Source organism: Micropterus dolomieu, linkage group LG07, assembly GCF_021292245.1.
Source record: "Micropterus dolomieu isolate WLL.071019.BEF.003 ecotype Adirondacks linkage group LG07, ASM2129224v1, whole genome shotgun sequence".
Classification (NCBI taxonomy): Eukaryota; Metazoa; Chordata; class Actinopteri; order Centrarchiformes; family Centrarchidae; genus Micropterus; species Micropterus dolomieu.
Window position 1 is genome coordinate 22,537,165 of NC_060156.1, and position 11,171 is coordinate 22,548,335.

General features: G+C 39.0%; 1 protein-coding gene and 1 long non-coding RNA gene across 4 annotated transcripts in view; one reads left to right on the forward strand and one right to left on the reverse strand.

The window, feature by feature from the left end:
• LOC123974173 (interleukin-1 receptor-like 1) overlaps positions 1 to 11,171 on the forward strand; it is a 28,863-nt gene that overhangs the window by 7,525 nt on the left and 10,167 nt on the right. The window contains exons 1-3 of one of the 2 annotated variants that reach the window (XM_046054665.1): positions 317 to 587; positions 743 to 926; positions 1,733 to 1,883. In XM_046054665.1, the coding sequence (XP_045910621.1) occupies positions 343 to 587; positions 743 to 926; positions 1,733 to 1,883 (580 nt within the window). In that variant the 5' untranslated portion in view covers positions 317 to 342. Of the gene's footprint in view, positions 1 to 316; positions 588 to 742; positions 927 to 1,732; positions 1,884 to 11,171 lie in introns of those variants that run through there. The other variant, XM_046054664.1, reaches the window with a different exon arrangement.
• On the reverse strand, positions 6,317 to 7,968 carry LOC123974178. Of its 2 annotated transcripts, XR_006825780.1 has the most exons (3): positions 7,249 to 7,968; positions 6,634 to 6,917; positions 6,317 to 6,530 (listed from the first exon to the last, which is right to left on the reverse strand). It is a non-coding gene; the product is annotated as an uncharacterized LOC123974178 (long non-coding RNA). The 2 variants fall into 2 exon arrangements; XR_006825779.1 differs by having other exon boundaries at positions 6,634 to 7,968.

Here is an 11,171-nt window from a genome sequence, read left to right on the forward strand (position 1 = left end):
GTGTGTGTGTGTGTGTGTGTGTGTGTGTGTGTGTGTGTGTGTGTGTGTGTGTGTGTGTGTGTGTGTGTGTGTGTGTGTGTGTGTGTATATATGTACACATACACAACAAACAATTGAACAGGTGTATCTAATAATGTGTGTATATATAAATATACATGTAAATATATGTACACACTCACTGTAAAATTTCAATTAAAAACCTAGGGTTAGAACAAGAAAAATGCAAGTAGGAGCTAACCTGTAAGGTTTACGGTTTATATATTTGTATGTATAATCACCACCACCATTATCACGATCATCTTCTCATTTTCTTAATTTTCAGAGACAGACAAGTCCCAATGTATGGACTCTGACAAGGAGTCATTCAACCTTCTTGAAGGTGAAGCATTTTATTTTCTGCCCCTGGATCTGCCTGACAACAACTTCACTGATGAAGAATTCAAATGGTACAAAAATACCTCCAGTTTCACAGACAACTCCAGTATTGAGGAAATCTCTGCTAACGACAGTGAGCCGGTACATTACCACGGTGGCGCATTATTTTTCTTAAACCTCCTCACTGAGAATTCTGGCTTTTACACTGCCCGGTAAGAATACTTGTCTGTTGATGTCTCTAAAATAATAAGTTAATTTGGATTTATTTTCCTTATTTTTATCATTAAAAATAAGATCAAATTCATGTGATGCAACTCTTTTTGACATACTATAATTTTTCTACTGAGAACTTTTGCTAATTTTCTAGGCACATAAAACCATCAGGACAGTGTCATCGCTATCATGTACGAATTTACGTCGTCAAAACTAAAAATGACTCAGCACTGCTTTATGGACAAATCAATAACTCTGACTGGAACAAAAGGGTCCCATGTCCAAAACCTGTCATGGAGATATGTGAAATTATGAAAGGAGAATTCACCTGGTACAAGGTATGACTTGTGACACCTGAATAATAGTGAATAGCAATTGCGTTTTCCTAAACTGTAAACCTGTTATGTGACTACTTAAAATGAAATTGTATGTAAGTAAAAGCTTTTGGAAAGTTGATAATCTATTGTAATAATAACAGTAGCAGATACTCTGCAGTTCTGGTGCACAACATAGGGGTGAGCAGGTAGGATAAAAATGAGTGAAAAATAGTAATAGTGCCACTTTCATCAATCATTGTGTATTTGTATTGCTAAATATACCTCTCTGCTGATGCTGCACACACACATTTTCTACATTATAAGATATTTAATTTGGCAGCATGTGACCAAGACACACAGAAAGACTTCTGTCTCCATGTCCTCACTCGTCTGGGGGAGAAAATGATAGAGATAATGGTGGTGATGATATAGTCCGTTCTCAGAATGTCTGAGGAAATGACAGTTTCATATTAGTTTGCTTACAGGAAATTATCAGCAAACAAAGGGACACGTAAAGCTTTACTTAATGTTGTTTTAGAAGGCCAAACATATTGTAAAGTAATCTATAATTATACATAATAATTTTATATATTTTGGACTAAATGTTGTCTTTTTTTATGCGCATTATTCAGTTCAGTTCAACATGCTATACTGACATGAATGCTAAGAAAATTATTGCCAAGGTCTCAGTACATTACATAAAATGTTATTTTCCAACTTTTTGATTTTACAATGTTTGTATTTTTACTGGTTAGCATCATACTCCCTTGTCTTGTTTCCAAATTCCTTTCATAGTCCTCTTCAAATTATCTCGTTTCCGGCTGCAGGACTTCGTTTTTCTTGAAGGTGACAATAAAGCTGACCTGAGGATTAACAATGCAACCAAAGATCACGAGGGCATCTACACTTGCACTTGTACCTGGACACACAATCACAAGGTGTACAACTCGTCAGGCTCCAGGAGGTTAATAGTTAAAGGTAAGAGAGAGTTATAGGTTTTTATGGGCCTTTGGTTGGGATAGTGGGAAGGGAAAGGAGTACAGGAGATCAGCTTGTTAGTCAAGTTACCTGATGGCATATAGACCAAAATCATCCATGTTTTTCTTGGTAGATGGTTCATGCCACCCACTAATGCTAAGACTTTACTTACAGTACAGGACACAAACCTAATTCAGGATTTGAATCAGAATTTCAGCATTTAAAAACTTGTCTGTTTAAGTTTTATTGTAATGACCTGTAGATAAAAGCACCTTTAATAATGAAACCTCATTATTAAAGGTTTTGATTTACAGTGGTATACATTCTCCACCACACAGTAAATATGAAATCGCAAATTTAACACCCTGAGAGTTAAAATTAACACTCACCCAGGGTTTATATGGGAACCACTAATAAAGTGTAAAATTAACACTTTCGAATGAGTTAATAGTATAAACACTATGACAGTGTTAACCAACAAACTCTTATAGTGTAAATTATTAACACCACAACCGATGACAGTAACACTATGTTGGTGTTCAAAGTTCACTTTTAGACACTTATGGAGTAACTGTTCAACACTGCCCCCAGTGATCAGTTAACACCCAACTAAAATGTTTACATGGTTTAATTTTCTAAAAACACCATATTTTTCTCATACTGCACATTGCTGCAGCTCCTCTTTTCACCCTATGTGTTGTATGCTCCGCTCTTGAGCTACAGAGTGATGGATCTTACTTGTACCAAATCTTTGTTGGGAGTTGCACATGCGCAGTTCCCAGGTAAAGACTACTAGCAAATCAGAAGCAGAGAAGGGCGGGTCGTAAGAAACAAGGTAGTGTGATTTTTATATACAGTCTATGAGTGTGATCCAAATCAAAGCCGCTTCAGACTGAGACCGTAACCTAGCAGATGGTCCACAACCACACAACATCATCGTTCCACATCTTACAATAAACCGCTACAAAAATCACCATATTTCAACTCAATTTTACATAAAAATCGACCGAACAATTTGAACGTTTGCGCAGTAGCTTTCACATCAGGTGTAACATTACCATTTTATTGTTATAACTTTAGCTGTGTTAGCCAACATTTACAACAACTCCGCACTTGAACAGTCTGTGAAGTTACATTGCTGTATTTATTTTAAATATAATTCACAACCAATAAAGCATACTTACAGGTTGTGATTGTGAATTTCCAGGCCCAAATAGAGTCGCAGTTGCATCATCTTTTAGGACTAAATGTTGAACTGTTGCCGGTGTTCTGACGATCTATGCTGCCTTGCCGAAAAATGCTACCATAGCGCAAATCGATAGACTCGACTCTACTCGGCCCTGCTCCGTTTTCCATTGCAGATAGTACCCAGAGATAGCACGTAGCTTGTTGTCATAGCGACACCACACACAACTGCCACGACGTAATGTTCAATGCGACACACACACCAGCGATCCGCACAGCTTTCTCTTTTTTAAGTTAAAACGTTTCAACATTCCTCAGAATGTAAAGACAGATAAGCGGTATGAAAACCTTCCAGCTGTGTTTCCTCTGCCGTTGTTGCTGCAGCGGTCTATGTGACGGCGGGAGCAGAGGCCTCTGTGAGCGGGCGGCTGGCTGGCCTCATACGCTCCTCCCGCGGGTTGGCACAGGCTTCCCCCGCAGCCACTTGCTGAGCTCCTCAACACCGACAATATTCAAGCACATTTTTGTTCCGCCATCACTTCTCGTAAAACTGTCAATATTCGAAATCTACACAGCTGATTTCTCACCTTAAAACTTCTCAGAAGTGGATTTAGTGATGAAATTCCATATGAAAATTGCAAAATATAAAACTTTATGTTGCTGGCCTCTGTCTGGCGCACGTGATGATGATGCAGTGAATAGTGAATATTCTCTCTTTCACTGTGACGTCACAAGTAAAGGAAGTGAAGGGCTGGACTACAAACGAACTGTTTTCAAGCCGTTCGGAGCAGAGCTTTCTGTGGGAGATGGGAACTATCTTTGGGCTGGTCTTTGGGCTTTTTCACTTTGCAAACCTGTTGCATGCACAAAAAAGATATATAACTCAATAAAGGAGAGGGGGAAAGCCAAAAAGCATGATAACACCTCTTTAACAAAAGCTTCACTTTTAAATTTGACAAGAAACAGAACAACAACGCCCTGTACAATGACCTTGTACAATACTACTCAGAACACGAGGTAGCTCTCTTGCTTGCCCTATAGAATGCAGCTGTCTGGCACAACATAGAAAAATGAGTCTGTACCATATGACATTTGGACATCAAAGGGCTTAAAGTATCTCAAATCATGAGGTGTAACAACTGAAACATTATGCACATTGTCAACAACAAGAAATGCATGAAAATGCTCTACAAATGTAGTCTCAGTTTCCGATACCAAAAAATGGACTTCATTTCTCAGAAAGATGCAAACAATCTTATTGAAAACTGGCATCTCATGAACAAAATCTGTGGAAACATCAAGACCAGTATGATATTCAATACCATTGTGTTTAACCCAAGATGTGACACTTATCTCATCTGATATATCCATTTGAAAATGCTCTGAAATCAAGTCACCATTTTCAACATCAGTCAGTATTTTTGATTTGAAGGCCCCGACTCAATACCTTTGGCAGACAATGATTCCCAATAATAGGCAACAGCTATTTGGTGTTTCTTTGCAAGGGATTTAGTTATGTTCTTAAAGTTTTTTATGCTAGACTTAAAGAATTTATGTTTTGCTTCATATCTTATACTCCAAACATGTACTAAAGGACCAATTTGGCGTATACACTTGGGATAATGGATCATGAAGTAATGCTTTGGGATCAAATTATTTTGAGGATACAAATCTGTAAATAACCTGTGATGTTCTTCAATAACATGTTTTAAATATACAGTCATTCCCTCTGTAATACATGGTGAAAATACAGTGTTTACAATGTGCAACAAAAGTAAAATGCCAATGTGTGTCACCTTCTGGGACAACGTCACCGAAGATTAGTGGGAGGTTCGGAATAAGGCATAAGGTTTGACTGGCATCAAACCCAATACCACTGCCAGTACAAAACATGTTTATGCGTGTTGGACGATTCTTTGTATCCATGAAGCGATAATTGAATGCATATTCGCGTTGGAGAATTTTTTCATTACAAATAAAGGTCATACTGTGCAACATCTTCAAAGATATCATGCATGATGTCGAACACAAAGTTATCTGATACATTGAAGTATGACGTAGGAATTGAGAATACTATTGCGTTTGATCCCAAAACAAGAATTTTCACTTGGATTCGCCAAGATAACTGTAATGCTCCCCATTGGTTAATTTAGTGCGTAACATCACAGGTGGATCATTTTCACTAAACTAAGGACTTTGTCAATATTTTGTCAATGCCATATTTTTTTGCATCTTGGGAATGAAACAAAGAAATGAGATGGATATTCATCAGGGATGAATTGATGAGTGTAAAATGAGTGTAAAATATAAACATCGAAGCTTATGAATTCCTTGTTTTGACCCGAGTGGATTTGATGTTTCAAAGTCATCGTTATAAACTTGAATTTGTAACGAATTTAGGGATTTTGAATTCAATGGGTGATGTCGGTTGTATTTTCCATTACAGAAATCCTGATACAAGTTACTAAGAGCAGCAGATTTATTAATTTGACAACACATTCTTGAAAATAAACTCCAATGTTTTTAACAGGGGTACATAAATGAAAGTGTCATTCACTGGTACCTGCTCATATACTCCAGATACTTTGTTTCTCTTTGAATCATATCTCACTCCTAAGTGAATTTCTACAGGTTCAACACCACCCAATTTCTCACTAAAATACTTTGTTCATTTTGAGTTTGTTTAACTCACTAAATGGATTGAAAGTATTGCTGAAGACTTCTTCACTGCACTTCTACTGAGATTATCAGCAGGCACTGCACTTAACAGTTGTTCTTTAAGATTTGCATGAACTTCATTGACATACTCCTCCGTGCTTTCAACAATGGATAACACCACATTGTTGGCAACACCACTGCCCTGTAACTTTGCTATAACTGAAGCGCACATATCTTTTGCGTGGTCTTTTGACATTTGAGATGTTGAAGGTTGATTGATCACATCTAGGTCCATGTCACAGGAATCTTCTTGTGAGCTCTGGTCACCTAAGTCTGACTGATGTGCTGTTTGCGCTGTTTGATCCAGACCTCTTTTCGTCATACCAAATTTCTTCTGTTTGGTTCGGATCTAACTCAAAAGTCCGAAAGTCTGGACCAAAGGAGGTAGGTGTGAAAACCCCCTTAATTTCAAGGCCACTTAATCTACTGTCCCTAATTCTCTCTGGGTATCTGGGCACAAAGAAACATCTTAATTTATCAGCTTGTGATAAGTCATCATAAGTACCGTGTATGACATGATGCATTGAAAATCATTTCATCTGCCTTTAATTGAATACCTGGGATATCCTCTGAAGATTCATCATTGTACTGATTCCTGGCAGACTTCACCAAACTCTGGAGCACTGGAGTGGTAGTACGACTCTCTGCTTCTCTGATCACCTTTTCTTTGTAGGCTATATACCACTTCTCAAGCAGTTTGGCAGCTGTTTCCGGTCCAAAGAGCAGGCTAAAATCTTGACATATCTGCAACAACAGAGAAATGAAAGAACATTTTTGGTTGCAATCACATGCCATACTTACATCTATGAACTATGGTTACAGAACAGGATGCAAATACTTATCAGACCTTTAGTGTCCAGCAGTCTTGGAACCACAGAGTACGGTGTGTGATTCATTAGGATTGTGGATGGATGAGATGCTGTCTGTACTCATGGGTCACTGATGTGGTTCATCAAGGATATGACCTCTTTACACCGCTCTTCATCCAACTGACCACTTATCTAAGGCAGCTCCCTCTCATTTCTTGGACCACCTCCTCCCGTTGTCTGCGTTTTCAGTTCCTTGGACAAAGGTTTTGTCTTTCTCTGAATTGTCTTGAGTCACCATGCCAGAAATCCAGAGCTGCTTTGGCTGTTGTAAAAATGACATAAATTAACTTCGCTATCAGCAAATAGAAGGAGTCCCATGTAACAATGTGTTAATAGTATAAATAAAAGTCAGGCATTAGTTTTAGGGTTATTCTGAAACAGACAGTCAATAGAATTAGAGGGTATGCACTGACACTACTTGACACTTTTTTGTGATACCACCCCTCCTCACAGAGTGGCTACACAAAGTGGCTATGGTTTCTACGAAACAGCAGAGCTGTGAACTTAAGCTCTTTCTACATGTTTACCCTACACACAGGTTATTGATATAGTAATGTATTTTTATTCGCTAAGGTTTTATTGCACGTACTTACAGTAATGAGCGTACCTGTCGTCAACTCAAGTATCGTTAGTCTGGAGCTAACGTTAACTTGAATTCACGGTCTTCACCGTGACGGAGCGGCGTTTGAGTCTCTCTGCTGGCCTGCTGGCTGTGTGTGTGTGTGTGTGTGTGTGTGTGTGTGTGTGTGTGTGTGTGTGTGTGTGTGTGTGTGTGTGTGTGTGTGTGTGTGTGTATCTATGTAGGTGCCGAAAGAGAGCAGCGAGGCTGCAGCTTCCTTATAAACTGTCTCAGTCTGGTACCTACACCGGCCCGTTTAATACCGTGTTTCGGCCCCATCAATAAAAAACATTAGTTTTCTTATCCAACACGTTTCAAGTTAAATCAGATTTGACGCTTGAGACATAAAGTTATAGGACCCGCTAGTCTCGATAGCAGTATCGATAAGCTTGCACCTTATTGATTTTCGGGTTTCGAGAAATTTTGGAAACGGGTCCTTTTAGAACCTGGTAAAGGTTATTGATCCCCATCCCTACTGATTTAACTATGATGTTACAAGGGTTTCCAACATTAATGTTATATGCACAATATACAGAATTAACGTAAGCCACTGCCCAGAAATAGTAACGTTAAACTTGCATCTGCAGTTCAATAAAAACGCTGCTTTGAAAGAAATGTTCAACTGTAAGTTAACCTTACCGTTAGATGAAACATTTTGTTAAATATCTAGTTAACTATACATTATCACAGTCTGTGTACGTTTTGATAGTTTGTTTTTTCGTTTGGATCATGAAACGAACAAACGGGAAAACCACCTTTTTCTTTTTGCCGTTTCAAACCAAAAACGAAGAAATGGAAAAAAAGAACCAATCTCCCGTTTTTGGTTTCTGAATCCAAACGACAAAATCTAATTCAAATAGTCCAAACAAAGGCAGAAACCAGAAACAGGCCGTTTTTTGAATTTTCGAAAAATCTAATTTTTAAATCAAAACAAAAAAAAAAATAATTCAGCACAATGTCTCGTTTTCCTTTCTTACTGACAAAACAAATTTATTACTCAATATTTCCTTTCATTGGTGAATTGGTGGACTTTATCAACCCCTGGCTTCTGATTGGATAGTGTGCTCTCTCAGTTATGTCTGTGCTTCAGGCTCAAAATTAAGGTTCTCCCAAAGAATTTCCATTACTGCTGTGGCTCTCCCTCTTTGCCTTAAGACGATGCAATGTCTCCACAAAAATATACACTTAGATGACAGTTTATTAGCGAAAATTAAATAATGCATTAAATCCCCCTTCATGCTTAAGAGATTAACAGTTTATGAGAGGTAGCGATTCAACTGTATGGTCAGTTTGGAGCATGTAGCCTAGTTTGTGGTGCTGTTAAACTGTAATGAATTGAACAAAAGGTGTTTCTGTTATTTATTCTAGCCTCACAAGGCTTATTTTAGTAAATACTGTGGACAGTAAAGTGTTCTCAATTTTATAAAGATCGATGGCATCGAACCAACAGCAAGCACACAAAAAGGATTTACAATAAATGACCAGCAGGTGTCGCACTGCACCTCCCTCAGCTGTGATCACGAGGAGCCACTTGAGAAAACAGCTCCACTGAATTTATTCTGCAGTGTTTAAAGACTCATCACACCTGGTCTAGTTGGGCTTAGTTGTAGGTCTACTCAAGACTGCTGACATTTCAACAAATTTCTGAGTAAGAGAAAGGGGTTTTGCACCTTTGTAGCCATAGAATATTATATTATTATAATTGTGTCTGAAGCCGTATCATATTTTATTATCAATTACTATTCCCCAGGTTTTATTGAATTTGCAAATAAAACAGCTGGTTTATGTAAACATGACGCCAATGTAACCCCTAGTTGCTCCAGAGGCGTGCGACCTCTGACATATATAGCAAGTCGCTTTGGATAAAAGTGTCAGCTAAATGAATAAATGTAAATGTAATGAACATAAAGCCAAAAACAGAGAACGTGATAAAATATGATCTACTCCACTGTGTCAAAACAGCAACCAGCTTTTGTTAAGTTTTAATAAACCACCATCAGGTAGTTGCCTACTAACATACGTACACTCCTGTGACCACTTTTCCCCTTGTAACCATAGCAAGCGCATTAGACTACTGAATCCCCTCTGTGAGTGTACGTATTATGATGGAGAACCCAAATGCCAGTGCACCAGAGATGAAAAATGGCGAAGGGGCAAATCTTTATATACACAGGGTCCTTCACGGTGTGAAGCGCATAGCGCAGTTACCTTTGGGGCGTGTCCAACTCCAATTTTGCTAGTTTGACGGCAGAAATAATTGTCTTGGTGCCGGGTGCATGGTTCAAGAGAGTTGTACTTAGTCTGTGAATAAGTCATGGGTGTGTAGGGCATAACATGCAATACGCCAATCAGTGTCATCTACCTTTTAAAGCCAGGTGCGCTTGTACTTTGGCATTGCTATTATAATAGCGTATGAATTGCTCATTGTGAAAAAGAAAAAACAATTGACTTATTGAATTGCAGACTCACAGCAGAGAGAAGATATGGAAATAGCGTAAGTGTGGAGGTGATATAAAAACCACCTCTGATGATGAAGCCTCTGTTGCTCTGTAGTTTATCAGTGAAGTGTCGGAACTCCAGTCTGTTGACAGACAGATGCTGTCTCCTCTATGAAACGTCTGGATTCTCACTGCGCTGCATTTAAATTGTGATCCGGTTGTGGGTCACATCTCCCACACTGGTTTCTTTATTTTGTGTTTTATTGATGTATCAGTGTTTTCTTTAACGATTCATGTTGTACCCCTGGCCTGGTGGATGTCAGGGTGTGTGTGTGTGTCCTTAAATTCTGTATGCAGAAACAATGAGGCAGAAACTTTAGCTCGCGTTCAGCTCAACTGCAGTATTTAAGCTGCTTCAACAAAAAAGGAATTAACGTTAGACTCGCTGTAATAATAAAACAAATTAGCATGTTGTAGCATCAGGTATTTCACAGTACTTTCAAATATGTAAGACATCACCATATCTTCAGAAAATACTAAAGTAATGATAACATACACTCACCTAAAGGATTATTAGGAACACCTGTTCATTTTATTATCTAATCAACCAATCACATGGCAGTTGCTTCAATGCATTTAGGGGTGTGGTCCTGGTCATCTCCTGAACTCCAAACTGAATGTCAGAATGGGAAAGAAAAGTGATTTAAGCAATTTTGAGCGTGGCATTGTTGTTGGTGCCAGACGGGCCGGTCTGAGTATTTCACAATCTGCTCAGTTACTGGGATTTTCACGCACAACCATTTCCAGGGTTTACAAAGAATGGTGTGAAAAGGGAAAAACATCCAGTATGCGGCAGTCCTGTGGGCGAAAATGCCTCGTTGATGCTAGAGGTCAGAGGAGAATGGGCCGACTGATTCAAGCTGATAGAAGAGCAACTAACCACTCGTTACAACCGAGGTATGCAGCAAAGCATTTGTGAAGCCACAACACGCACAACCTTGAGGCGGATGGGCTACAACAGCAGAAGACCCCACCGGGTACCACTCATCTCCACTACAAATAGGAAAAAGAGGCTACAATTTGCAAGAGCTCACCAAAATTGGACAGTTGAAGACTGGAAAAATGTTGCCTGGTCTGATGAGTCTCGATTTCTGTTGAGACATTCAGATGGTAGTCAGAATTTGGCGTAAACAGAATGAGAACATGGATCCATCATGCCTTGTTGCCACTGTGCAGGCTGGTGGTGGTGGTGTAATGGTGTGGGGGATGTTTTCTTGGCACACTTTAGGCCCCTTAGTGCCAATTGGGCATCGTTTAAATGCCACGGCCTACCTGAGCATTGTTTCTGACCATGTCCATCCCTTTATGGCCACCATGTACCCATCCTCTGATGGCTACTTCCAGCAGGATAATGCACCATGTCACAAAGCTCCAATCATTTCAAATTGGTTTCTTGAAC